General features: G+C 41.3%; 1 protein-coding gene across 5 annotated transcripts in view; it reads right to left on the minus strand.

Moving 5' to 3' along the window:
* Window positions 1-3,291: 3,291 nt before the first annotated feature.
* Window positions 3,292-24,168, minus strand: part of enc2 (ectodermal-neural cortex 2) — a 28,314-nt gene continuing 7,437 nt past the window's right edge. Inside the window, exons 1-12 of one of the 5 annotated variants that reach the window (XM_058075779.2) lie at window positions 20,064-20,268; window positions 18,436-18,643; window positions 17,251-17,356; window positions 14,739-14,984; window positions 14,302-14,391; window positions 13,940-14,103; window positions 10,932-11,079; window positions 10,225-10,421; window positions 9,564-9,669; window positions 9,329-9,472; window positions 8,842-9,245; window positions 3,292-7,734 (exon numbers count right to left, since the gene is read on the minus strand). In XM_058075779.2, the coding sequence (XP_057931762.2) occupies window positions 8,859-9,245; window positions 9,329-9,472; window positions 9,564-9,669; window positions 10,225-10,421; window positions 10,932-11,079; window positions 13,940-14,103; window positions 14,302-14,391; window positions 14,739-14,984; window positions 17,251-17,356; window positions 18,436-18,643; window positions 20,064-20,100 (1,833 nt within the window). In that variant the 5' untranslated portion in view covers window positions 20,101-20,268 and the 3' untranslated portion in view covers window positions 3,292-7,734; window positions 8,842-8,858. Of the gene's footprint in view, window positions 7,735-8,841; window positions 9,264-9,328; window positions 9,473-9,563; window positions 9,670-10,224; window positions 10,422-10,931; window positions 11,080-13,939; window positions 14,104-14,301; window positions 14,392-14,738; window positions 14,985-17,250; window positions 17,357-18,435; window positions 18,644-19,869; window positions 20,039-20,063; window positions 20,272-24,168 lie in introns of those variants that run through there. The other 4 variants (XM_078796904.1, XM_058075780.2, XM_058075782.2 and 1 more) reach the window with 4 other exon arrangements.

Consider the following 24,168-nt stretch of genomic DNA (forward strand, 5'->3'; position numbering starts at 1 on the left):
TTGTCCATCTATATTCTGCTGCAATACGGCCAACCATATCTATCTTTCCTGATGATATTTTCCAGGTCAAACACCAAAACTTGATTATTACTGGGTAATGCTGTAGTCTACCTTGGTCATTGAGATGTCAAAAAAACATGTAAATGTAAACTTTCCTCCTTTAGTCAAATAGCTAAAGCTGCAGAACCAAGCCTTCTGACGAAGATGGCCAAAAGAATGAAATACGTCTATGGAGCAAAACTATGCAGCAGCAGAAGTTGTATTAATGGCAACAAGTATTTGATTTATTATTAGACACTGCGCTGCTCACGAAAGTGCTGGCCACACCCCATTGGCGTGGGGTAGTGTGCCTGGTCTACGTAATTAGAGCCCATTATCTAAAACTGTTGGTCTTACATAAAAATGCACACATTTTATTGTATTCAATGTTTAAAAAAATGTATATGGCTCTCACAGATACACATTTTAAACTATCTGGCCTTCATGGCTCTCTTCGCCAAAAAGGTTCCCGACCCCTGCCCTAGCCCTACTAGCCCTACTAGCCCTACTAGCCCTACTAGCCCTACTAGCCCTACTAGCCCTACTAGCCCTACTAGCCCTACTAACCCTAACCCTAACCCTAGCCCTAATCCTAATCCTAAAATTATTGCTACTCTACCTGGTAAATTCCGCCATCTAGTGGTCACTTTAGATTACTGCTACTTGGGAAATTCCGGTATCTAGTGGTCACTCGCATGCATTTCAAATACTATAAATGCTATTATTTAGTAAATAAAGATACACACAAATGGATTTAAAGGTCCACAAAGTACACAAGTGGAGTGATTGTAAACCGGAAATACTGATAAACATTCCTTATACAAAGTGTGACATAATTTGAAAGTACTTACAGGACTAACTTCTTGCAAAATAATACTTCCCTTGTTGTCCACAGATGCTCCACTCGTATAGACAAGTGTTAAAGTTGGTTGTGCTTTAAGATTTTACAAAAAGTACAAGTGGTGATTAAAAAGACAATAGGGTTAGGGTTAGGGTCAGAGCTGGGAAACCATGTAGGCCAATTATAATGGCGTGCATGTGGCCTGCTAACGTTGTACTGTAACAGCCAGAGCAACCTTTACAGCCAAACCATTAGTCATGGCACTCGTGTATGAATTGCATATCTTTTGTCATCTATTCATATATCCTGTGTTATTGTGCTACATGTATGAAGGCCATCATATCATTTCATTTACTTGAACATGTCTTCATACCTGTGAAGAATGCCGACGGCATCTTGTTGATGGTCTGCCAACACGATCACACGACTCCTTCCCCAGGGGGCAACAGACCGCTGAGGGACGCAAAAGGTTGAAGCTCCAGAAAATGCCGTCTTGTACGCGCAATAGGTGAAACTGTCCACTGGAGAACCTATGGCATCAGATGACACTCCCATTTGGAGCTCATGTTGAGATGGATGCAGAGGGATCCCACGGGCTGTTGAGTGACAAGCGGCTTTTCATCTGTAACATAAGTTTGAAGATTAGCTGCTATTCCTTTGCTGTAATGAAATACTCAGTTTTATAAAATTCATCCCTGCACTGAATACTTATTGTAATGATGCGGTGTTCATAAGTAAGTTGTTTAGTTGCCATTAAAATAGACGGAATAAGGGAGAAGGGTTATGAGTGTGCGTCCTCTTCCGTTGTCACAGTGATGCTCAAAGATAAAATCGGCGCCTTACACTCATCTTACAGATGCCTCGCCTCTGATGGCAACAGATTCCGACAGGAACTTAACACGTAACCAGGCAATCAAGGCATTTTCACGTCAACCGAAATATTTCCAAATAAACCACGTTTAGCTTCAGTTGTCATTACTATGACGAGGGTAGAGAAACATACTTTTAAAAAATCGGTGTCAATTTGGCCCAAAGTCGTTCACATTGTGTTATGGGTTGCAAATTAACCGGTTGAAACAATTGCTTCCGTTACTTCGAGCATTCTGCGCGCCAATTATGTCCACAAAATGGCGACCTCGGCTTCAGCTCGTCAACTTCGATATGTTTATACTCTGTATATTTCCCTATTGTCGGATCGAAACGCCACTATTCGTGCTTCAACGTGACCTAAAACTTTAATACTGACCTTGTAGCATTGCTTGTGCGGCGTCTGAGTTAGATGGCAACTCCAGTGTTCTCTGTCTGGGTGTTGGAACGCTGACTCATACCGAATTAAATTGGCGCCAATGAAAACAAAGCTGTTGCAAGATAAACCGTTTACTTCGACACTTCTTCACGGTGTTAACTGTCAGTATTTTCAGCCCCAAACCGTGGTAAGGGGCGGCCTGACTTCGTCATACAAAGAAACACGGTTGCCGGCTGCTTCCGGTCCAAAAAATTTCGACTACCCAGCAACGAGAGAACAGCGCGCGCACACACGAGATCCCCGCCTTTCCTGTTCACAGGTCACGCTCAACCCGCCCCACATAGCTGGCCAAGCACATGCCTGCAACAGCGGTGAAAACTTAAAAAAATCAGCAATACACATGTAATATATTCTGAAGCATTTTCAATAAAGACTTTCAACACTCACGTCGGCATGGGGCCGCCGAGGGATCGTGGCCGCCGCGGAGGCGGGTGGAGGTCGGTGACGCGTGCCAGGTGGGCCGGTCTGTCGGGTGTCCGGGGGCGCGGTACGGCGCAGCTGGGCGCCAGGCGACAAACAATCTCATCAACCCAAACAGCAAAGTTGCGTCACATTGAATGGCAAGGTCTTAAAATCCTTGCAGACCTTCTGACACAAGAGTTGCTGGCTGGCAGATACTAGAGGTAGCCCTGCGACTAAAGTGTCCTTTATAGGACAAGAGTCTATTTTACTATTTTCTTGTATTTTTATATAACTTATAACCCTTGTGTGACTATGTATTCGTATATGTTAAAATTTTAGATTCAATTAGATAAAACTGAACTATTAACCTTTGTGTGAAAGGGCTGACATGAAATTGCCCTTTGTAAACGAAATTGAAATCGGTATTCGTTTTGTCCACTAGAGGCCGCCATAGTGATGAATACAAATAAAGCTTTTATGCTGTGAAAACATGATGGCTGACTCAACGGGCCTGTGTCTCATTGTACTGTGCGCATCGGCACGTGCCACTGAAAAAAAAAACAATTCCAAGTTGACAGACCCTACGGTTCTGGAGTTAATTGTGAAAACACTCATAAATGAAAACAAGAGGTCCAAGCATTGGCCTGCAATGACAAAAGGGTTGAAATCCAGTAAAAATGTCAACTTTTCAAAATGAAATCTGACATAGATTTATTCAAATGTTAACGAAAGTCATTCAGGTTTGAGGAATTTTACATCTGAAAATACATTAACTCATCCCAGCCTTTTTTTCAAAAGCCACCCCCCCCCCATTGGAACCATTTTTTATGACTTTTTTTAATGATTTTGACTATTTTTCATGAACACAATATTGTGTAGTGGGGCTATATAATAATAATACATTGTATTTGTATAGCTCTTTCCTGAATACTCAAAGACGCTTTACAGTGAAAAATAAAGTTGAGTAAAACATTCATTCATTCAGCCAGGTGGCAGTGCACTACTGCCACTTTGCGACCAATTCTATTTTTACAGTTTAAAACAGCACTACACATGAGCTCTTCTACTATACAGTCACATCATCGCCTTTTTACCTCTCGCACTAAAAGAAATTGTAAAATACATATAAATATGTCTTTTGGATTAGACAGTCAAATTAAAAAAATGTATAAATACATATTTGGTGGCAAATGGGCTTAAAGAAAAATATATATATTGCAGTCAATTGAATGGCTCGTCTCTGACATATCCAAGATTCAACTCACCACCAATTCATCCACCTATCAAACTAGAAAATAAGGCTTTTATGTAATAATTCTTCATTCAAGTGAGTTAAAGGTTACAATCCAGTAAATGGACAAATGTTTGGTAGTGGGTCAGACTTTAAGTGATGTATTTAAAAAAAAAGTGTTGACTACAAAAAACGAACTTGTTATGGGGCATTGAAGCACCCATTAGTGGGGGTTAGGGTTGTACATATACAGGTTCCATTCAGTGTACCAACAATACAATTCTACGGGTAACATTTGTTGATGTAACTAAGCCTTTGTTTTTTCCGGTGTGTAAACGACCACATCATATGATGCTGTAAGGTACTCACAAAAATAAAGTCAAAGGATTAACAATATGTCAAGTGTATTTATCTTTAAACATGGACCACAAAAAGACTTGCTGAATGAAGACCTTTTTCTTTGATGGCGTCAATATAAAGTAGATCAATAATAGACTACAGTCCAATCAATACAACACACAAATACTGCAGAGGACTGCTTTCAAATAATGGCGCATTTCTGAAAAAGTGTAAAAAATGCATCCATGCCAAGTAAATGGCACTATTTGCCACATGGGTGTAATGAAAACACTGTGTTAGCTTGGAAAAGCCAACAATCTCTTACTGAAAATGTCATAAGTCAGCGTGCAACATTTCAGCCTGAGCATCGTGTTTTCAACATGTTTGGACAGACGGGTTTACGAGTCCATCCGCATTGTTTTATGCTAACAGCTGTGAAATGAGTCTAGGAGTCTCACAGACAGTTAACAATTTATTCAACCACAAGTAGATAGCAACAATTGCAGTTCCAGTGGTGGAGAGAGCCATTAGCGACCCATGAAGGTTTAGCTAAGTCCAATCGATATCAATGACTTCTATCAGAGATGTGCTTAAATTGTTGCCATATTAGGCTCCAGGCACTCTACCTGGACAGCTAAACGCTCCTCACACAGAAACGAAAAAGGTGTCTATCTAGCAGATAAAAACAACAGGGTGCATCTGTTCCAAGTGAAAGGTCTTCTGAGTGCGTTGTATCTCTGTGGTAAATAAGAAAAGCCATGTTGCCGTACTTGTCTAAAAATGAGTGGAAAATAATCAATTTCAAACAAACACGTAACAAAGGGTGCAATGTTTAAAAGTAAACAAGTCACATCAAAAAAAGGTGAGCAGCAGCCCTGGAAAAAAAGGCTGCTGTGCTCATCTGTTGGTCTGCTGGCTTCACTGGTTACAATTTGTTGTGCTATCAGTGTACTTCAGAGCTGCTCTGCTTCGCTTAACAAATGACATGGCTATTCTCGAGTTTTCAGTCCTTCTTGTGAATTCCAAAGAAGCTCCAAAAACTTGGGATTTTTGTTTTGCTTACTAGCAGTGACTAGGTAGTGCTCGTGCCGTTCATGTACATTGTAAAAACAGGTAAAAAAAAAAAAAAATCACTGATATAAAATTCCTGTCCATGTTGGGGCTATGTGCAGTATCTCACAGAAATGATACACCTTCTAATTATAGGAACCATCTGATCTGATCTTCTCAGTGGACGATACTGTAGAAATCAAAAAGTTGGTGTCCATTAAGAGTTGTCAGTGCGGTACAAATGTACAGTCCTCTGAAAGGTAACACAACCATGATTGTATGAATAGCTGGCAACACAAGTCAGTACGTATGCGTTTTGCTTGACTGGACCATACAAATGTGTGTGCCACAGATAAAGTGTTCAATTTGGTGTCTCATACTGGCCACAGGATGTTCAACTTGGCACCTCATGGCAAAGAACTTAGCAGAGAAACTGAATTATTCTCCGCAAACACTGCCTAGCCTAGAAGAAGGTCCTAGAGCAGTTCTACTTCAAACATTTTGCCAGGGTCGACCAAACCAGAGTCCTTGTGCTCCCCAGTTGCCCTTAAAAAATGACATAAGTGCTTCCGACATTGCTGCAGAGGTTGAAGAAGTGGGGGTAGTACTGCCTGCGGTCAAGCCTGATCATGGTAGTGTCATGGTATGGGGTGGTTCATTGAGGGGAAGCATGAATTCCAACATGTACTGTGACTTTCTACTTTTGGAACGCGTGGCAGCTTGAAAAGAAACCTCAGAGACGACAAACTGCCTGGCCGTGGCGCACAAGGTGTCTAACTTCCACCAGCTCCAAGATGTCCTCTGGATGAATGGAAGAGCATTCCGGTGGAAATCTGTGCAGTAAATTCCATGCCCAGAAGGATAAAGGCAGTGCTCACACTAAATGTTGATACTTTGGCCACAAGTTGGACTTTCACCGTTCACTGTCAAAGCTGTCCGTTGCAGTTCCTTTCCTGGAATGAAATCCCCTTCCACAACCTGGTCGGCCTGTGGTAGTCATATTACCACAGTTACACAATACGTACGGTGAGATGAAATTCAAAGCATTTAAAATTTCAAGTAAAAAAAATTCCTGTTTGGTGACTTTTTGGGGCAAATTGTTCACATTTATGGCTTGGGAATTGGAATTGTTACCGGAACAGGAATGTAAACAAAAGACCTTCTATTCACTTATGAGTGATCCATTGGCTCAGGCGTGTATTTTTGCTGTACCGCATTATATCACAGAAAAAGCAACTGTGTAAGTCTTCTTCATTCAGTAAGGCGTAGTTTGTACAGCGCCCTCCAAAAGCATTTGGACCAGTTGGGTCAATTCCTTCATTTTTACAGGAGGCTGGAAAGATGTCAAACCAGAGAGCAACGTTTCAGCTTGTGTTTCCTGGCATTTATGTCTGGATCAGAATGCACATCCTTTCGTTTGAACAAAATTATCATGTGACAGACAGCGTTTTTTTGGTTGCCCAGGTGTGTCAATAAATCAATAAATAGCAATTTCAAATCGGGGAGGATAGGTTTTGCCTCACTAGATTTACATTTAGAGGTGAAAACAATATGAAAACCAATCACAGAAGATAGAAAATCGATCACAAACATTGATCATATACACTACCACCATCTGGAATGTTCCGGAAACTAAATGACAGACATCTAACAGGTAGAGTAAGAAAAACAAAGAAAGAAGGTGATGACAGAAACATTGTGAGAGCCCTGAAACGACGGTTGGTGACATCCTGCAGAGGGCAGGAGTGAAAGTACCAAAGACTACTCTTCACAGAAGACGGTTGGTTCAATGGCTACACCACAAGATGCAAACCTCTCATTAGCCGGATGAATAGGAAAGTCAGGCTAGAATTTGCCAGGATTGGGAATGTCACGGTACCTCACAATACGATATGCAATACATTAATCCCTCGTTTATCGCGGTTAATTGGTTCCAGCCACAACTGCAATGAGTGAATCTTCATGATCGAGGATTCCTCGATACATAATACAAAATACAGTTAATATTAAAGCCATCTAAACAGGAAATAACACCCCTAAAGTTAATATTAGTTATCATCAGAGAAAATAAGCCATTTAAGACGAGCAGAATTGATAGCGGACAGGAAGAGTTGAGTTTTAGTTTATTGTGAAATATGGCCACAACAGTAACCCATTTATTCATGATGATGATGATTATTATTATTATTTTTGTCCCTGTTGTAAGATCATTTAAAGCTGTTCAAGTCTGATACCTAGTTTACTACATTCACAAGTTGAATAGTGGTCTTTAAAAGTATTTGGATTTTAGTTGGTTTAGCCTTTTTTATGCTTGAAATGGCGCTAAGGTTTGATATTCATCTTTGATTTCAAAGCCAAATGTTTGGACAAAAAACAGACCTCGCCGTTACAATACCTTTGGAGGGTGCTGTATAACAATTTCAAAATGGTTTAAGATTGTGTGTGTACTTTCAGTCCCAGCCAGGAGACGTCTGTAGGAAGGATTCCCGTCATTTCTTTTTAGCCAGCAGCTGATGACATACACCTCTGGAATAGACAAGAACAGAAAATATGAAGACTGTCAAACATGATGAGGCTGTGGTTGGTCTGCAGAGTTCATATAGACATCCAGGTGCTCACAGCACGTAATGATGTCTCATTCACTTTAATTCAATGCTCACACTGTATGCTGCTACACAGGGAAAGCATCAAGTTAATTGCTCCCGTATGGTTGCAACCTCCGGCTACTTTTGATGGCTTTTCGCTATGTCAGACAACAGTCAGTGAGACTCAGTCATGAAAAAAAATTCTTTAAAATGCCATAGGAATACAAAAAATATAATTGAACTAAAACCAAAAATCAAAAATTGGAAAATCAGCAGGGAAAGGGAAAAGTTGCAATGTAACAAAGAAATTTAATTTTACAAAAATAACGCCGTAATATTATGAAGAAAAATACATAATTTTAGTACATTAAGCATAGAGTTGAAATATTAAAGAAAAAAGACCTTTTTTTAAGTCGTAAAATGACCCTAACCCTAACCCTAACCCTAACCCTAAACAACAGATAAACAACCCTAATCCTAACAAAGTTTTAGTTTATAATTAATTTTTAAAAATTAGGGTTAGAAAAAATGTGTAATGTTATAAAACAGCATTCTAAAAACGCAGCAAAAATTGGAAAATCAGGAGCCAAAATATCATGGGAATAAAGTCATAATTACAAGATAAAAATTACAAAAAGAAAAAAAAACAGCTGTAACTTTAACTAAATAAACAATTTATCAAATATCAATAGGGAAAAAAGAAGCAGTTTCACGAGAATAAACTTGTGACATTATGAGGAAAAATAATGCTATTTCAGCTGCATAGATTTGAAACGTAAGTTGTTTTCAAGAGGACAAAAGTGGCAATTTCACAAGAATAAACTCTCAAAGTTTGATATTAATGATATTAAGATGTGTTATTTTTTATGTTGTAGTATTAACAAACACAACACACTGAAGGTGTGGTGTTTGGGGAAAAAGTCGTCATGTCATGGGAATAAAGTGAAAATATGTCGTTCATTCAGAGAAGAAAGAGTTAGACACTGATCGATGCAGCAGCTAGCCACGCATACAGACAGAACCACTTTGACCATCAATCACAGTTTACCTCATGCTGGCTCCCACTTAGGCGGGCAGATGTTTCCACGTGCTGACAAAGGCGGTAGGGATCAGGGAATAAGGCACGGTAGTGATGGAGTTCCAACTGTCGGACGTTGGGTCGTAACAATCCAACGTTTTACATCTCTGCGTCCCAAAGTAACCTCCAACCACATACAGCTTATTTCCCGAGGCCACGGCGTGGCAGCTCATCCGCTTGGCCGTCATGTCGCCGACGCGGGTCCACTGATTCATTTCACAGTCAAAACGATAAGCCGAGGCAGCGGTGAATTCAGTGTCACCACCCATGATGAAGATCTGGCTCCCTAAGACGGCGGCCGCCGTGTAGCGCCACGGTTGCGGACACTCTGCTGCAGTAGTCCAGCGGTTCCCAACTGGATCATAGCATTGGACCTAAATCCAGGAGACAGACTTACATGGAAATCCCAAACCTGCGCTAACTTTCTTTCGTCTCCCCCATTATATACTTCACCAACCTTGGATGCCTTCTCTCTGTGTATGGTGGTGCCCCCAAAAACAAACAGTTTTAATTTAGCACTGACCACTGCTGCATTACTGACGCCGTCTCCTAAAGGAGCCATCATAGACCACTTATTGGTGACGGGGTCATAGCGTTCAACCTAGCAAACCAACACACAATAACCAATAACAATAACCTGAACGTGCATCAGGATCAATTCAAATTCATTGGATCGTTTACTTTTCTCTCACCTGTTTCAAAGAGACGGATGGAGAAGCGGGGAAAACAGAAGCAATGGCTGTATGACCACCAACCACATACAAACTGTTCTCCAACTCAGCTGAGCCGTGACCAAACCTGAATTAGAAATATCCATTTGTGAGTGGAAAACGGGTGTTGGTACAGTATTGGTCAACTGCATCATTATTTAGTTGCACATATGCACAGTATTGTCCAGATCTGGTGAGAAATTGTCATACACTTATCACTTAATGTCATATGAATTCAGGGCCCTGAACTAAATTCAACCATTCCTTTTCTATAGTGCAATGTTTATACCCCAGGGATGTCCAAAGTGCATCCCGGGGGGGCGATTGCGGCACGCAACACACGTTCTAAAAATGTAATAAATAAATAAATAAATAAACAACCATCAGCAAAAATAGAAGAAAAAAAAAATCAAGATTAAAGTGAAAATGTTGAAATCGTATCAGGAAAAAGTCATAATTTTATGAGAACAAGGCTGAAAAGGCTGCACACTTCAGTCAATTGGAGAGACTGGCCACAGTATCTCAACTTTTTGCCCTGTTTTTTGCTATAAACAAGTGTAATCATAGAGAAAACACATTTGTATTTTCAACCACATGTCACTGGTGTACATTATGTAAACGAGCGACCATCACTTGAACTCACCTAGCTATCAGCATAGGTGCGCCTTTTGACCATTCTTCATGGACGGTGTCATAGATCCAGACATCCTTTGACACTCCATTCTCCGATCCTCTTCCTCCCGTCACATAAACCTTACAGCCAATGGCACATGCACTGAATTCCTTTCTTGGGCTGGGAAGGTCCGCCTTTGGTATGATCTCCTTGGCTTTATGGTCAACCTTGAAATGCGTGTGCCAAAGATGGCTTTAATTGTTTATTTATCATGCAAAGTTATAGCAATGTAATCCACGACATTGGCCTGCAACTGAAACAATATTGGGATGACCTGGGTACCTTTGAGGATAGGACGGTATATGAAGGCCGGGTAAAATTATTTGACTTATCATAATTATGACTTTATTTCCATAAGTTTTTGATTTTATTTTAGTAACACATTTATGCTGCTGCTGCTGCTACTACAACAACTACGTACATACATACATTCATTCATACACATGTACGTATATATACACATACATACATACACACATACATACTGCAGATTTTTCCATTTGTACCATTTTACCGTTTATACTACAGTATATTTTAACAATGTAATGTGGGATAACATGATTGTCAGATTTATTTATTTTTTGCCAGAAAATTAGGTTTCACTGTATCGAGTATAGCTCAAACTATGTGTTCACATATAACATCCAGATACGGTATCCATCATGCGCGTAACTTACCTGATATATCTTGTCGCACATAAACGTCTGGCCTCCTAATATAAGCAGCGTGTGCCCTGCCTTGCGTGGTCGTGCACAGGGGCTTGTCACAACCCCATCATTTTGAAGAATTCTCTTTTTACATTGCATCGCCTCTTCTACAATTATCCTGAAACAAAGGGAACAACATTTCTGCATGATTCAACATCATCAAACATATTTACACTCATTTTAAAGCGCTCCTGACACCAAATAAGGTATAAGGTAATTTTGTTGTTTTGTCATGCAAAATAGCAATGAAAGGCTTGAATGTTGACCCATTGACCCTTTTTGACATTTTTCACTGCTGAAAAACTGGAGGCTGGAGTAGGTGACATCAGTTGGAGAACACGCCCTCTCAGGACGATGCATGGAATACACTGTTTTCACATTGTTGTGGTGCATTTTTTTGCTGATTTGATGTTGTTTTTCTGACATTATGACCACTCGCTGTGTGGCAGGTTTTTGCTGGAACACTTGAAAAGACTCATTAAGCCTGGTCACACTTCCAAGAGACGCAAATCTTCTTTCCTTTATTTGGACAAATACAATGACGAACAAAAATAGTTTTTGACAATAGCACTGTATGCTATGAGCTATTGATGTAAGAGGATAAAAGGGAAAGTGCGCTTTCTGGGGGAATTTTTCATCATTCACAATCCTTATGTGAAACATAACATATTTCTTTCCCTTTTCTGTGCATTATAACACGAGAAAATTAGTTTACATGAGCTAGCTCACAACTGACGTCATGGGAAATACCCATTTTGAAGCTATAGCCCTCACAAAAACGCCAACAGTCTTCAATTTACATACTTGACTTGGATATTAGCCAAGCTACAGCAATATTGTTATTGTGGCAGCTAACATGATAAGCTATATTTATCTGGCAGACTAACATGACGCGTCGCTAATCGCTAGACGGAAGAGTGGATGCCTAGCTCTCCATTTGGCTACAAAGACGCAACAAGATGCTGGTTTGCAGTCAGCATTTTAGACGTGAGGACTGGAGCACACTTGTGCTGGAAGACACAGGCATCTCAAGGAGAGCGGACTTAAGTGTTGTCGCTGTTGTTGACTGAACTAGCATAAGTATGTGTATCAATGCGCCGAGGAAAGTTTCAGTCGTGATTTACTGCAAGATGCTGAAAGTATTACATGTTATCATCAGTGTACATGTTAATGCATGATCACAGCATGTATATATCAAACCGTGCAACATTGTTAGTGAAGCTGTGAAATTCAAAGCAGGAAGTGGTAAGAGATTAGTGTACTTTGATTTCTCTTGCTTTTGTTCAAATACAGTGAAGAAAATAAGTATTTGAACACCCTGCTATTTTGCTATTTCTCCCACTTAGAAATCATGGAGGGGTCTGAAATTTTCATCGTAGGTGCATGTCCACTGTGAGAGAGATAAACTAAAAAGAAAAATCCAGAAATCACAATGCATGATTTTTTAACAATTTATTTGTGTGATACAGCTGCAAATAAGTATTTGAACACCTGAGAAAATGAATGTTAATATTTGGTACAGTAGCCTTTGTTTGCTATTACAGAGGTCAAACGTTTCCTGTAGTTTTTCACCAGGTTTGCACACACTGCAGGAGGGATCTTGGCCCACTCCTCCACACAGATCTTCTCTAGATCAGTCAGGTTTCTGGGCTGTCGCTGAGAAACACGGAGTTTGAGCTCCCTCCAAAGATTTTCGATTGGGTTCAGGTCTGGAGACTGGCTGGGCCATGCTAGAACCTTGATATGCTTCTTACGGAGCCACTCCTTGGTTTTCCTGGCTGTGTGCTTCGGGTCGTTGTCGTGTTGGAAGACCCAGCCACGACCCATCTTCAATGCTCTGACAGAGGGAAGGAGGTTGTTCCCCAAAATCTCACAATACACGGCCCCAGTCATCCTCTCTTTAATGCAGTGCACTCGTCCTGTCCCATGTGCAGAAAAACACCCCCAAAGCATGATGCTACCACCCCCATGCTTCACAGTAGGGATGGTGTTCTTCGGATTGTACTCTTCATTCTTCTTCCTCCAAACACGCTTATTGGAATTATGACCAAAAAGTTCTATTTTGGTCTCATCTGACCATAAAACTTTCTCCCATGACTCCTCTGTATCATCCAAATGGTCATATGCAAACTTAAGACGGGCCTTGACATGTGCTGGTTTAAGCAGGGGAACCTTTCGTGCCATGCATGATTTCACATCATGACGTCTTAGTGTATTACCTACAGTAACCTTGGAAACGGTGGTCCCAGCTCTTTTCAGGTCATTGACCAAGTCCTGTCGTGTAGTTCTGGGCTGATTCCTCACCTTTCTTAGAATCATTGAGACCCCACGAGGTGATATCTTGCATGGGGCTCCACTCCGATTGAGATTGACCGTCATGTTTAGCTTCTTCCATTTTCTAATGATAGCTCCAACAGTGGACCTTTTTTCACCAAGCTGCTTGGTAATTGCTCCGTAGCCCTTTCCAGCCTTGTGGAGGTGCACAATTTTGTCTCTGGTGTCTTTGGACAGCTCTTTGGTCTTCGCCATGTTACAAGTTAAAGTCTTACTGATTGTATGGGGTGGACAGGTGTCTTTATGCAGCTAACGACCTCAAACAGGTGCATCTGATTCAGGATGATACATGGAGTGCAGGTGGACTTCTAATGGGCAGACTAACAGGTCTTTCAGGGTCAGAATTCTAGATGATACACAGGTGTTCAAATACTTATTTGCAGCTGTATCACACAAATAAATTGTTAAAAAATCATGCATTGTGATTTCTGGATTTTTCTTTTTAGTTTATCTCTCTCACAGTGGACATGCACCTACGATGAAAATTTCAGACCCCTCCATGATTTCTAAGTGGGAGAAATAGCAAAATAGCAGGGTGTTCAAATACTTATTTTCTTCACTGTATGTTATGGTGTCATGAGCACTTTAGATAGCACGCAACGAGATTGACACTGCCACATCAGCTCCTTAGCATTAAACGTTACCTGCTCCTCTTGTCGGCCATGACGAGCTCTTCACATGCTACGGCCTGTAGAAGACATTCCGAAGGCAGAAGAGCCAATCTGATGCCCCGAAGCAGCTCCGGTAAATGGTGACGCCGGCAATCCAAGTCATACCGAACCCATCGCATAACAGAGTTAAAAACGACCTGCAAATAAAGTAATTCAAAACAAAAATAAACAGGACAAACAACAACAGCAAAGCTCAATAAAACTATGTTGATTCGAATGACTGCATTTCAAGGTATAATTGAAGTCTAATATGCTATGGGTTGTTTTTCTGATATTCTACTGATCTGGTCAACCCTTACGATCAATTTCAAAGCGACAATGAAGTAAGTAGTTACCTGCTCATCTTCTGTCTCCAGCTCGTCACTAAGTATAAGTTCCAGCAGCTTCTCTTTCGTTAAACTATAGAAGTCCTCAGACACCCACATCTGCATCACAGAGAACACTGTTAGCAATAATGCACTTGTTTGACCATCAAATGTGAGAAAAGTCTCTTTTCTCCCTGAATTGTTGGCTCCACAGAAACAAACATTCAGGTTGTCTCATTATCGTGGGAGTCTGTTGTCGGTAGTCCTCTGTGATTGCGTCAATTTCACCATCAAACATGGCAGGTTTGCTCTCATAACCCTAACCCTAACATAACTTGGACCTGTTGCCTAATTCTCCATTATGTGTATTGAAGTAAAACAATTAGTCCATTATGCCCTAGCTGCGGGAAGACCTGAATAATTATAGGTCAGAAGGAATATGACATAACGTAAGCAGGGCCGTTTACCGTTTCATAGTGAAGAAGGCACATCCTCCAAGACAGCTCGTACAATCTCTTACACTGGTGGGCATCTGATAACAGCATCATTCCCAGGCAGTTGGAAGAGTGCAGGTTTTTTTCTAAAAATTCTGCTGCGGCATCACAGATGTCATGAAACTGCAACATGTCCCCTGCCTCTAACAGTGATTCTGCATTCTCTTCGTTGATAACGACGCGAGATGTGTATGCAAAATCCAGCAGAAGTTCCAAGACCTGAAAAAGCAAAGGAATACTATTATTGAGCTGAAGTAACAACAACTCTGGTTTTCTATTTAAAAAAAAAAATAGGCATTTCCGATAATTATCGGCCCGATGTCAGGATAAAAATGCAATATCGGTTGACACCGGTATTGGATTTTTTTTCTCGCTCCAAACTGCTTTTAAAAATGTTGTAGACAACACTTTTGTGTTCATTCCACCACAGGAGATATGTAATGTTACACGTATTGATATTGGCTGATATCGGGATTGGAAACTGAGATTTGGACAATATCGGCATATCATTTTTTTTCATATAAAAATAAATACTACTAGTAGATGTCAAAGATCTGTGTCATTACATATTGTTTATGGTCATGGACTGGACAGAAAGGACTGTATAGCCAAGTTCAACAAAATGTGAATCAGACTTTCACAAGACACTAGGAGAACTATTATAGGGTGCATGTAGTTCATACACAAAAGATAAAACCACAAAATAGGGGCACGATTAATACCGCACCGATAATTGTGACATCATACCAATAAACCCGATAACATTAACAAATTGCTCAGAGAACCAAAAATAAAAAAAGCACTCCAATGAGGCAAGACTGTGCTGTCGGCGGGTTAGCATGAGCAAATCAAGCACACCGTTTCGCCTACCTGTGATGTAGCATAGATCGCGTGGGACATCCCCACACCTTGCCACCCTAACCCTAACACTTTGTGACGTGCGTAAAGAACATTAACCCTCAACACACCAAAGTCCAACCAACCCTAAAAGCCCACAATGGTGGCACCATGGCGCCAGGGTGTGCACATCCATCCATCTTCTACCGCTTATCCGAGGTAGGGTCGCAGGGGCAGCAGCCTAAGCAGGGAGGCCCAAAATTCCCTCTCCCCGGCCACTTCATCCAGCTCCTCCCGGCGGATCCCGAGGCGTGGCCAGGCCAGTTGGGAGACAGTCTCTGCAACGTGTCCTCTCCAGGGAGGCGTCCAGGGGGCATCCTAACCAGATGCCCAAGCCACCTCATCTGGCTCCTATCAATGCCGAGGAGCAGCGGTTCTACTCAGAGTCTCTCCCAGGTGACAGTGCTTCTCACCTTATCTCTAAGGGAGAGCCCAGCCACCCTGTGGAGAAGACTACTTTCGGCCGCCTGTACCCGCGATCTTGTCCTTTCAGTCACTATCCAAAGCTCATGACCATAGGCGAGGGTAGGAACGTAGATAGAGTGGAAATCTGAGAGCTTTGACTCTCAGCTTAGCCCCCTCTTCACCACAACGGACCGATGTAGAGACTGCATCACTGCAGACGCCACACCAATTTGCCTGTCGATCTCGCATTTTATCCTTCCCGCACTTGTGAACAAGACCCCGAGGTACTTAAACTCCTCCACTTGGGGCAGGATCTCGTCCCCGACCCTGAGATGGCACTCCACCCTTTTCCGGGCGAGAACCATGGACTTGCTAATTCTCAACCTGGCCACTTCACACTCGGCTGCGAACCGATCCAGTGAGAGTTGAAGGTCACGGCTCGATGAAGCCAGCAGGACCACATCATCTGCAAAAAGCAGAGACCAAATCCAGTAGCCACCAAACCAAACCCCTCAACGCCCTGACTGGGCCTAGATAGTCTGTCCATAAAAGTAATGAACAGAATGGGTGACAAAGAGCAGACCTGGCGGAGTCCAACCCGCACTGGAAACGGGTCAGACTTATTGCCGTCTATGCTGGTCCGATACCCCGTACTCCCAGAGTACTCCACACAGAATTCCCAGAGGAACACGGTTGAATGCCTTCTCCAAGTCCACAAAACACAGGTAGACTGGTTGGGCAAACTCCCATTCACCCTCAAGGATCCTGCTGAGAGTGCAGAGCTGGTCCACAGTTCCACAACCAGGACTAAAATCACACCGCTCCTCCTGAATCCGAGATTGGACTATCGGAAGGATCCTCCTCTGCAGAACCCCTGAATAGACCTTGCCAGGGAGGCTGAGGAGTGTGATTCCATGATAGTTGGAACACAACCTACAGTCCCCCTTCTTAAAAGGGTGTGCACAATCTACAATAAAATTACATTTGTAAAATAATAGAGTTTAAATAAGTCATAGTTTATCAGTATCGGGGGGTTTGAGAAGCAGGAAGTTATCGGTATGAGCTTTGGCTTAAAAAAAAAAAATATATATATATATATATATATATATATATATATACGTATATATATCAATAGCAATGTGAAAAACAACTTTACTTTTAAGTAATATTGAATGAAGTGTACCTCAGGGTGTATGGTGTCTCTGAAATGAACTTCACTGTCCATACTTTCTCGTAGCCCTCCGCTGAACATGGCCTCAAAGTAACGGCTGCATGCTGCCAAGACTGCCCTGTAGATACAAAGTCTTACTGACAGGCACCTAAAAAAACTTGATGTGAATGAGTCAGGCAGTCAGTCTGTCAGTCGGGCTTTTATGGATCTTGCGGTGATAATTTGTTTCCAAAGAAAGTATCAATCTATCAGCCTAAAGTGTTGATATATTAAGTCCCATTCAAATCCCCTGTGTTAAACCCAGAAGAGCGATGATGTCAGCTTGTCACTATTGAACATTCATAGCAAGTTACTGAGGCTTTGACACCTTCTTCTTTCGGTTTATACAGCCAGTGCAGGAGAGACAATGGTGGCAGTAGACATTACTTGCAGTGTCACAAGATCCCATGACATTACAATGTGATGAAACTTCACATTTAAAACAAAAAAAGTATAACCATAATACATTAATTCATTAAACTCCATTCCATTTTCTTCTACTTATCTGGGTCACAGGGGGGAGCGCTCTCATTCAGGAAATCCAGACTTCCCGGTCTTCGGCCACCTCCACCAGCGTGTCCTTGGTCTGCCCTGGGGCCTCCTAACGGCTGGGTATGCCCGGAACACCTCACCGGAGAGGTGTCCAGGAGGACTCCGGACTACTTGCCTGGCCGAGCTCCTGACCCCATCTCTTAGGGTGAACCCAACCACCCTAAGATGGAAACTCACTTCGGCCACTTGTATCCACAAGGTCGTTTGTTCAGCCACGACCCAAAGCTTGTGACAATAGGCGAGGGTGGGAACACTGATCGACAGATACGTATATTGAGAACTTTGCCTTCCGGCTTAGCTGTAGCTTCACCATGACGGTCTGGTACATTACTGCTGATGCTGTGCCGATCCGCCTATCGACCTCATGCTGGAGGTGCTGAGTCTCACCCCAGAAGCATATTGTGAGGTTAATGTATGACTCCAGTCCTATCAGTCAGTCAGTGTATTAGTGAGTTAGCATGTTTCTGAGTCAGTTAGTCCTCAGTCAGTCCCTCCCTGAGTTCCTTCTGGAATTACTCTGACATGAATGTATCACATCTGATCATAAGCTATTCAAACAAATACAATGGTGATAAATGCATTTCAAGCAGCAATCATCCCGCTTACCTGTGACACGGAAAGGAGCGATCCCCAGCCCACAGCGTGACATCTGTAAACATGCATTGTTTCCTCATTGTGTTCAGGTGCGTCAAGACGCTGTCAGGATGCGACGGCTTGTGAAACAGCGAGATGTTCATGGATCCTGTGCTGGTGCGGGATTTCCGATTCTCATGAACAGTCACCGACATGGTGGCCGTCACCACCCAGATGTCTACTGATTAACATTAAGGATAGAGAAAGAGAAGAGAAAAACATGTTGAACGATACTATATGTACTGTACTATGCTAAGAAGTTGTGTATATTTCAAGAAAAAATGCATCTTAGCTGCATTGTATTGGTGGAAAAAATATATTATTACTAATATGAATTTTGGCCTATGCTCTTGTTTGCCCTGATTTGTTTTTAACTTTCCAAATATTTAAACTTTCTTCTTCAATAATCTTTGCACATTTGCACATTTTTGTAATTTCCGGACGTCTTTCCCATAATATTTTGAGTCATTTTCCAAAAATTACAAATGTATTTTGTCTTTTGTTTTTCATTACATTACAACTATAATAAATTGTTCTTTAATATGTGTTCTTTTAATATTTCTATTCCACTAAAATTCTATTCCATTAAAAGTTTATTCTCATAAAACTGTTTTTTTCTTAACATTTTGACTTTATTCTCATAAAGTGACATGTGACTTTGTAACATAACTTTTTCATTGAGATTATTTTCCAAAAACTGCAATGTTTTTGTTATGTTAACACCAGCTGCACTGTTGGATCACAAGGAGGCTCTGATAGAGCTTCAAAATGTAAAAAGCAGCAACGGGAGCGAGACAATAAAAGTAGCGCAAGTCATTTCTTGCAAACAAGCATTCAACTGAAATAGCTGCCACCAACTTGTACCACGGCAGGGAATAGCTGATTACTGAAGTATTTGTTTGTTTCTTTCGGCTGTTTCCAGCAATGCAATAGCAACAACAAACAGCCAAAGGAAGCAGGCCCATATTGTGACCATCATACCACCTCACCATATTCAATTAGCCTCTTAAGGCATCAATCAACTCATTTGATGTTAAGTTCTGGGAAAGGTATTCTGTATCGCTACGTATTCGTTAACAATTGAGAAATAACTTCGATTTAGCCATACTTTACATTGAGCTGCGGAGATTGTCATTGTCACAACATTTCCAGCTGCAACTAAATGAAGCTAGCAGTGCACTGCACTAACTTGGGCCAGTAGACACTAACTAGCCACAATCCACAACTATCTCTAGGATGAATTCCTTTGTATAAGCAAAGCTCAGCAAATGCCCACAAATGATAAATACAACTACGGCTATTTTAATAGTATCTTTTCAAGGCTCTTACTTACACGGCGTGACAGAATATGCTATTTGTGTTCCCCTGTTAATGACGAACAACAAACTAACTGTTTGGTTTACTCACACTTGCAGATACAAAATTAAATGATCCGAGTGTTGGCCATCAGTGCCGGTACTTGTCTGACAATACCCCCGCAAATACCTCCACATTAACGTCGACTCGAGTGGCGCACCATTGCTGTTAGTGTGCCTGCCCTGAAGCAGGGAACAGACCGTCTAAAAACACAGGATCAGCGAACCAATGAAGTGTGTTCTTACTGTGACTGGCGTTTGTCTGGCCAATCCCCAAATTCATCCCTCTTTTTTTAAAGCTGAATTGTGGACCACTAACATTGAGAGTGGGCGGGACCTTTATGTCTTTGTTGAAAGCGGCTCATTTCTAAAAGCCACAGACGAGACCAATTAATGTTGCAGCTTCCCGACAGAAACAATGCCGCTCTGTTGTTCGAATTATTTCCAGCAGTAGTGTTCAGTAACAACACCGTCGTCCAAAGCTCGGACACATTTTGCGTCGCTCTGTTCTGCTGCAGTTCCTCTTTAGCAACAAACCACACCGCACTACGAGGTGCGTTCATGATCACCGGAATTAAGATGATCAACTTATACAACACAACCTGGTTGTCACAATATTATGCTTAATATTCCATTCGCTGGTTAAATCGTTACGTATTGATAACATACATTACATAAATTATTGTTCATTTTACTGTTAATTAAGGCCTGAACAATACAGATTTTTGATGCCGATAACAATAGTGTTACGGGATAGGGAATAAAAAATTCAAATAACCAATATATTGGGCGATTACATTTTTACATATTTCAACTGTAAAAATAGTAAATATCTGATTTTGATGGATTACATATAGCTCCAAACACTTCTTACACATATACACATGAAAGTAAGAACATTTTATTATTTTCAAATACAGTCAATGTCACGGTTTGAATTCACTCTCACTGTTTTTCAAAAATGCATACATAAATCATGCTGTTCCATGGTTTCCTTTTTATATTAAAAAAAAAGCGGTAGAAAATGAATGTATGAAACTATTTAAGTAAATGTTATCTAGCATAAAAATGGATCATTCATTCATTTTCTACCGCTTATCCTCGCAGGGGGTGCTGGAACCTATCCCAGCTGTCTTCGGGTGAGAGGCGGGGTCCAGCCTGGACTGGTGTCCAGCCAATCCCAGGGCACATATAGACAAACAACCATTCCCACCCACATTCATACCTATGGACAATTTGGAGTGGCCAATGAAGCTAAAATGTTTTTGTAATGGGGGAGGAAACCGGAGTATCCGGTGAAAACCCACACATGCACAGGGAGAACATGCAAACTCCACACAGAGGTGGCCGAGGGTGGAATTGAACTCGGGTCTCCTAGCTGTGAGGCCTGCGTGCTAACCACCCGTCCGCCGTGCAGCCCAAGAATGTATAATTGAACTAAAAATGTAACTACATAAAATACATATACAAGGCATAAGACACATTGTAATTGTGATGGTAGTATTCTACTTTGGTCACTAGGTGTCAGCAATTGTTCGGTGAAACAAGGGCCAGATTTCAGCACCGGAACAACCATAAAATAATAACCATAGCAATAATAATAATCATAAAAATAACAGAAGCTACTTTTGCCATGACAAGCTAAAACTCAACTCTGAAGCCCCCCATCCCACTTCATGTGGGAACAGGCTCAGTTAGCGCAGTTCATGTGATGATGTGTTCAAGTGCACTGGTATCTCTGAAAGGCCAAAGCGTTCAGACACAAGGCAGTCAGCGGATAAAAAAGTAGAATCTGAAATATTCCACAGCCCCAGCGCTAAAATGTATATGTGACATGGGCCAGCACTCCTGATTCTGAATGCCGTGGGCAGATTGCATTGACATGGCAATACACAGAAGCTGAAATATGATTAGACAAAAAAACTGACTGACACATACACGTATGAAAGCAGGGAAACTAAGAGACACAAAATGACGATCATAGACTGCCAGAAGTAAATAAATACAATTTCACAAAGCAAATATCTATTTCAAGTTGGAAATGTAGGTCAATATTTCTGATTTCTGAGTTCTAGGCCAGCAGAGAAGGCTTTGCTGGTAGCACACCACTAACTTGTTGTGACATTCGTGTTTGGTGGTGTGTCATAAATCTGCTGTGCCACGTAATGTTACCCCTAACCCACGGTTATCTTTAACTCTACTGAATTTCTGCTACAAAAGTGTATGCATGATGTGATTGACGATAAACAAAAAAGGCTCTTCATGTCCCAACATGACAAGCAAACGGCTGATGATGTGTCGCACTCTGTGCCTCTGACTGGAAAACTCCCTCACACTCATAAGTTAAGAAACTGAGGTTTTCCTTTTTGGACATTTTAATGCCATGACTACAATCCCCCTCCTATTATGTTTCCACTGTGTGTCCCCGGGGGCTTTAGTTTAGTCTATGTAGAACCAGCCAGGCCTGGAAAGAACCTCAGGCAGGGACATCCAAAGTGTGGCCCGGAATGTTGCAAGAATAAAGTGAAAATATTAAGAATAAAATGTGGTAATCTAATAAGGAAAAGTCGGAATTTAATAATGCTGTTAGTGTGAGGAAAAATGTAATTTAAAAGCCTATCCATCCATTTTCTATCCGGCTTATCCTCACTGGCGGGTGGCGGGTATGTTCCAGCCTATCCCAACTGACTTCGGGTGAGATGCGAGGCACAACCTGTACTGGTCACCAGCCAATCGCAGGGCCATTTCAAAGTCAAAATATAAAAAAAAGACATGCTTAAAGTTGTAATATAATAAAAGAAAAAAACAACACATTGAGTAAAGTTGTAATTTTCTGAAATTAGTTTGCAGAAAAAGTTATGTCATATCACGACAGTAACGTGTAAATATTATGGCAATAATGTCATATTACAAGCAGAACGTTGACAAGAAAGTTGAAATACTGGGAACATGAAAAAAATGGAATGGAAAAGAATCCCTAATTTTACGAGAATAATATAATATTACGATTAAAAAGGTGTATCCCAATGTGAAAGGAAGTTGCAGTGTGACGAGAATAAAGTCATAAGACTTTGAATTACCCTTTGTATGGATTGTGCTCTATAAATACGCTTGCCTTGCCTTGCCTTGCCTAAAGGTAGAAATACTTTACATAATCTGTTCCTCCTTTGACATGAATCCATGTGATGAGTCAGAAGGTCCTCCCTTGGCAAGCAAAGTGCCAAAGTGCGGTCCAGCACACGTTGAGTCACAGATCCTGGGCATGCCTCCACCGCAATGTTTCCACAAACGAAAACACACCAGGTGCACACACCTCCAAGCAACACCAAAAACCCCTAAACAAAGAGGAAAGAAGGAGTATTTATGCATGTGTGCTGATTAGGTGCCACCTCCTGCATGGAAAAACATGACTAGAATTAGCGACACGGCCCCGCAGGGTTCCTTGAAGAGGTCAGGTTGGGTTTGCCGTAGAAGATGAGGTCAAGCTCCAGGAGACATAGTGACAGTGGCGGTCTTTCTCGCATCTTTTCGAACAAACACCCGGAGCTGGGCCATGTACAACAGACATGAGTCATGTGATGAAGTCAGTTATAGATGAAAGGCCATGTGAGGATAATAACACAGTGCATCCAGCGAGACTGCAAAAGCAGAATGACCTCATGTTTGACTCATAATTTATATGTTGAGTGCTCTTTCCATGTACTTCCTGTAGTCTCCTATACTCCTGGAGCGACACATACATATGACTCCCTTTAGCACAATCGGTGAATGGAAACAGCTTTTAACTAGTTTGGGTGTGTCTTTCAGTGCTTTGACAACCACACACATACACGCACACACACATAACACACACACACAAACACAGAAATAGCAACATTTGTGTAAAAAGCCAGAATAAAAAGGACAAAGAGATAAAAGAACCCAGGTCTTGTGACTATAGGGGTGTTATTTCATGTCTACAGGGCTCTAATAATGTTTACAAATGTATTTACAAGGTCATTAACAGATTTTCTACGCGCTTAACTATTCTACTTATTGTCACTTAATTCTATGTTGCAGAAATTCATTTTTGGGTCTGGAGTCAATGAACCACTAGAATTGAGGGACGACTGTGATAAAGAATTTCAGAACCTACTGCAGATGCATTTGAACTAAAATGTTATTTTAGTAGTTTTCACAAGAAAACTATTGTATGAAAAAATGTAATAAAAAAATGAAATAAATGAATTTAAAAAATCGACTTGCAAAAGAGTACTTAGTAGTAGTCCACTATGGTAAAGAAGACGGTTTGTCCTAACCTCCACAGTAGAATGAGGAGTTAGTAACTAATTAAGCAAACATGTAGGGTGTG

The sequence above is a fragment of the Doryrhamphus excisus genome, linkage group LG1 (assembly GCF_037039965.1).
Source record: "Doryrhamphus excisus strain RoL-2023G ecotype Guam linkage group LG1, RoL_Dexc_Guam_v1.1, whole genome shotgun sequence".
Taxonomy (NCBI): Eukaryota; Metazoa; Chordata; class Actinopteri; order Syngnathiformes; family Syngnathidae; genus Doryrhamphus; species Doryrhamphus excisus.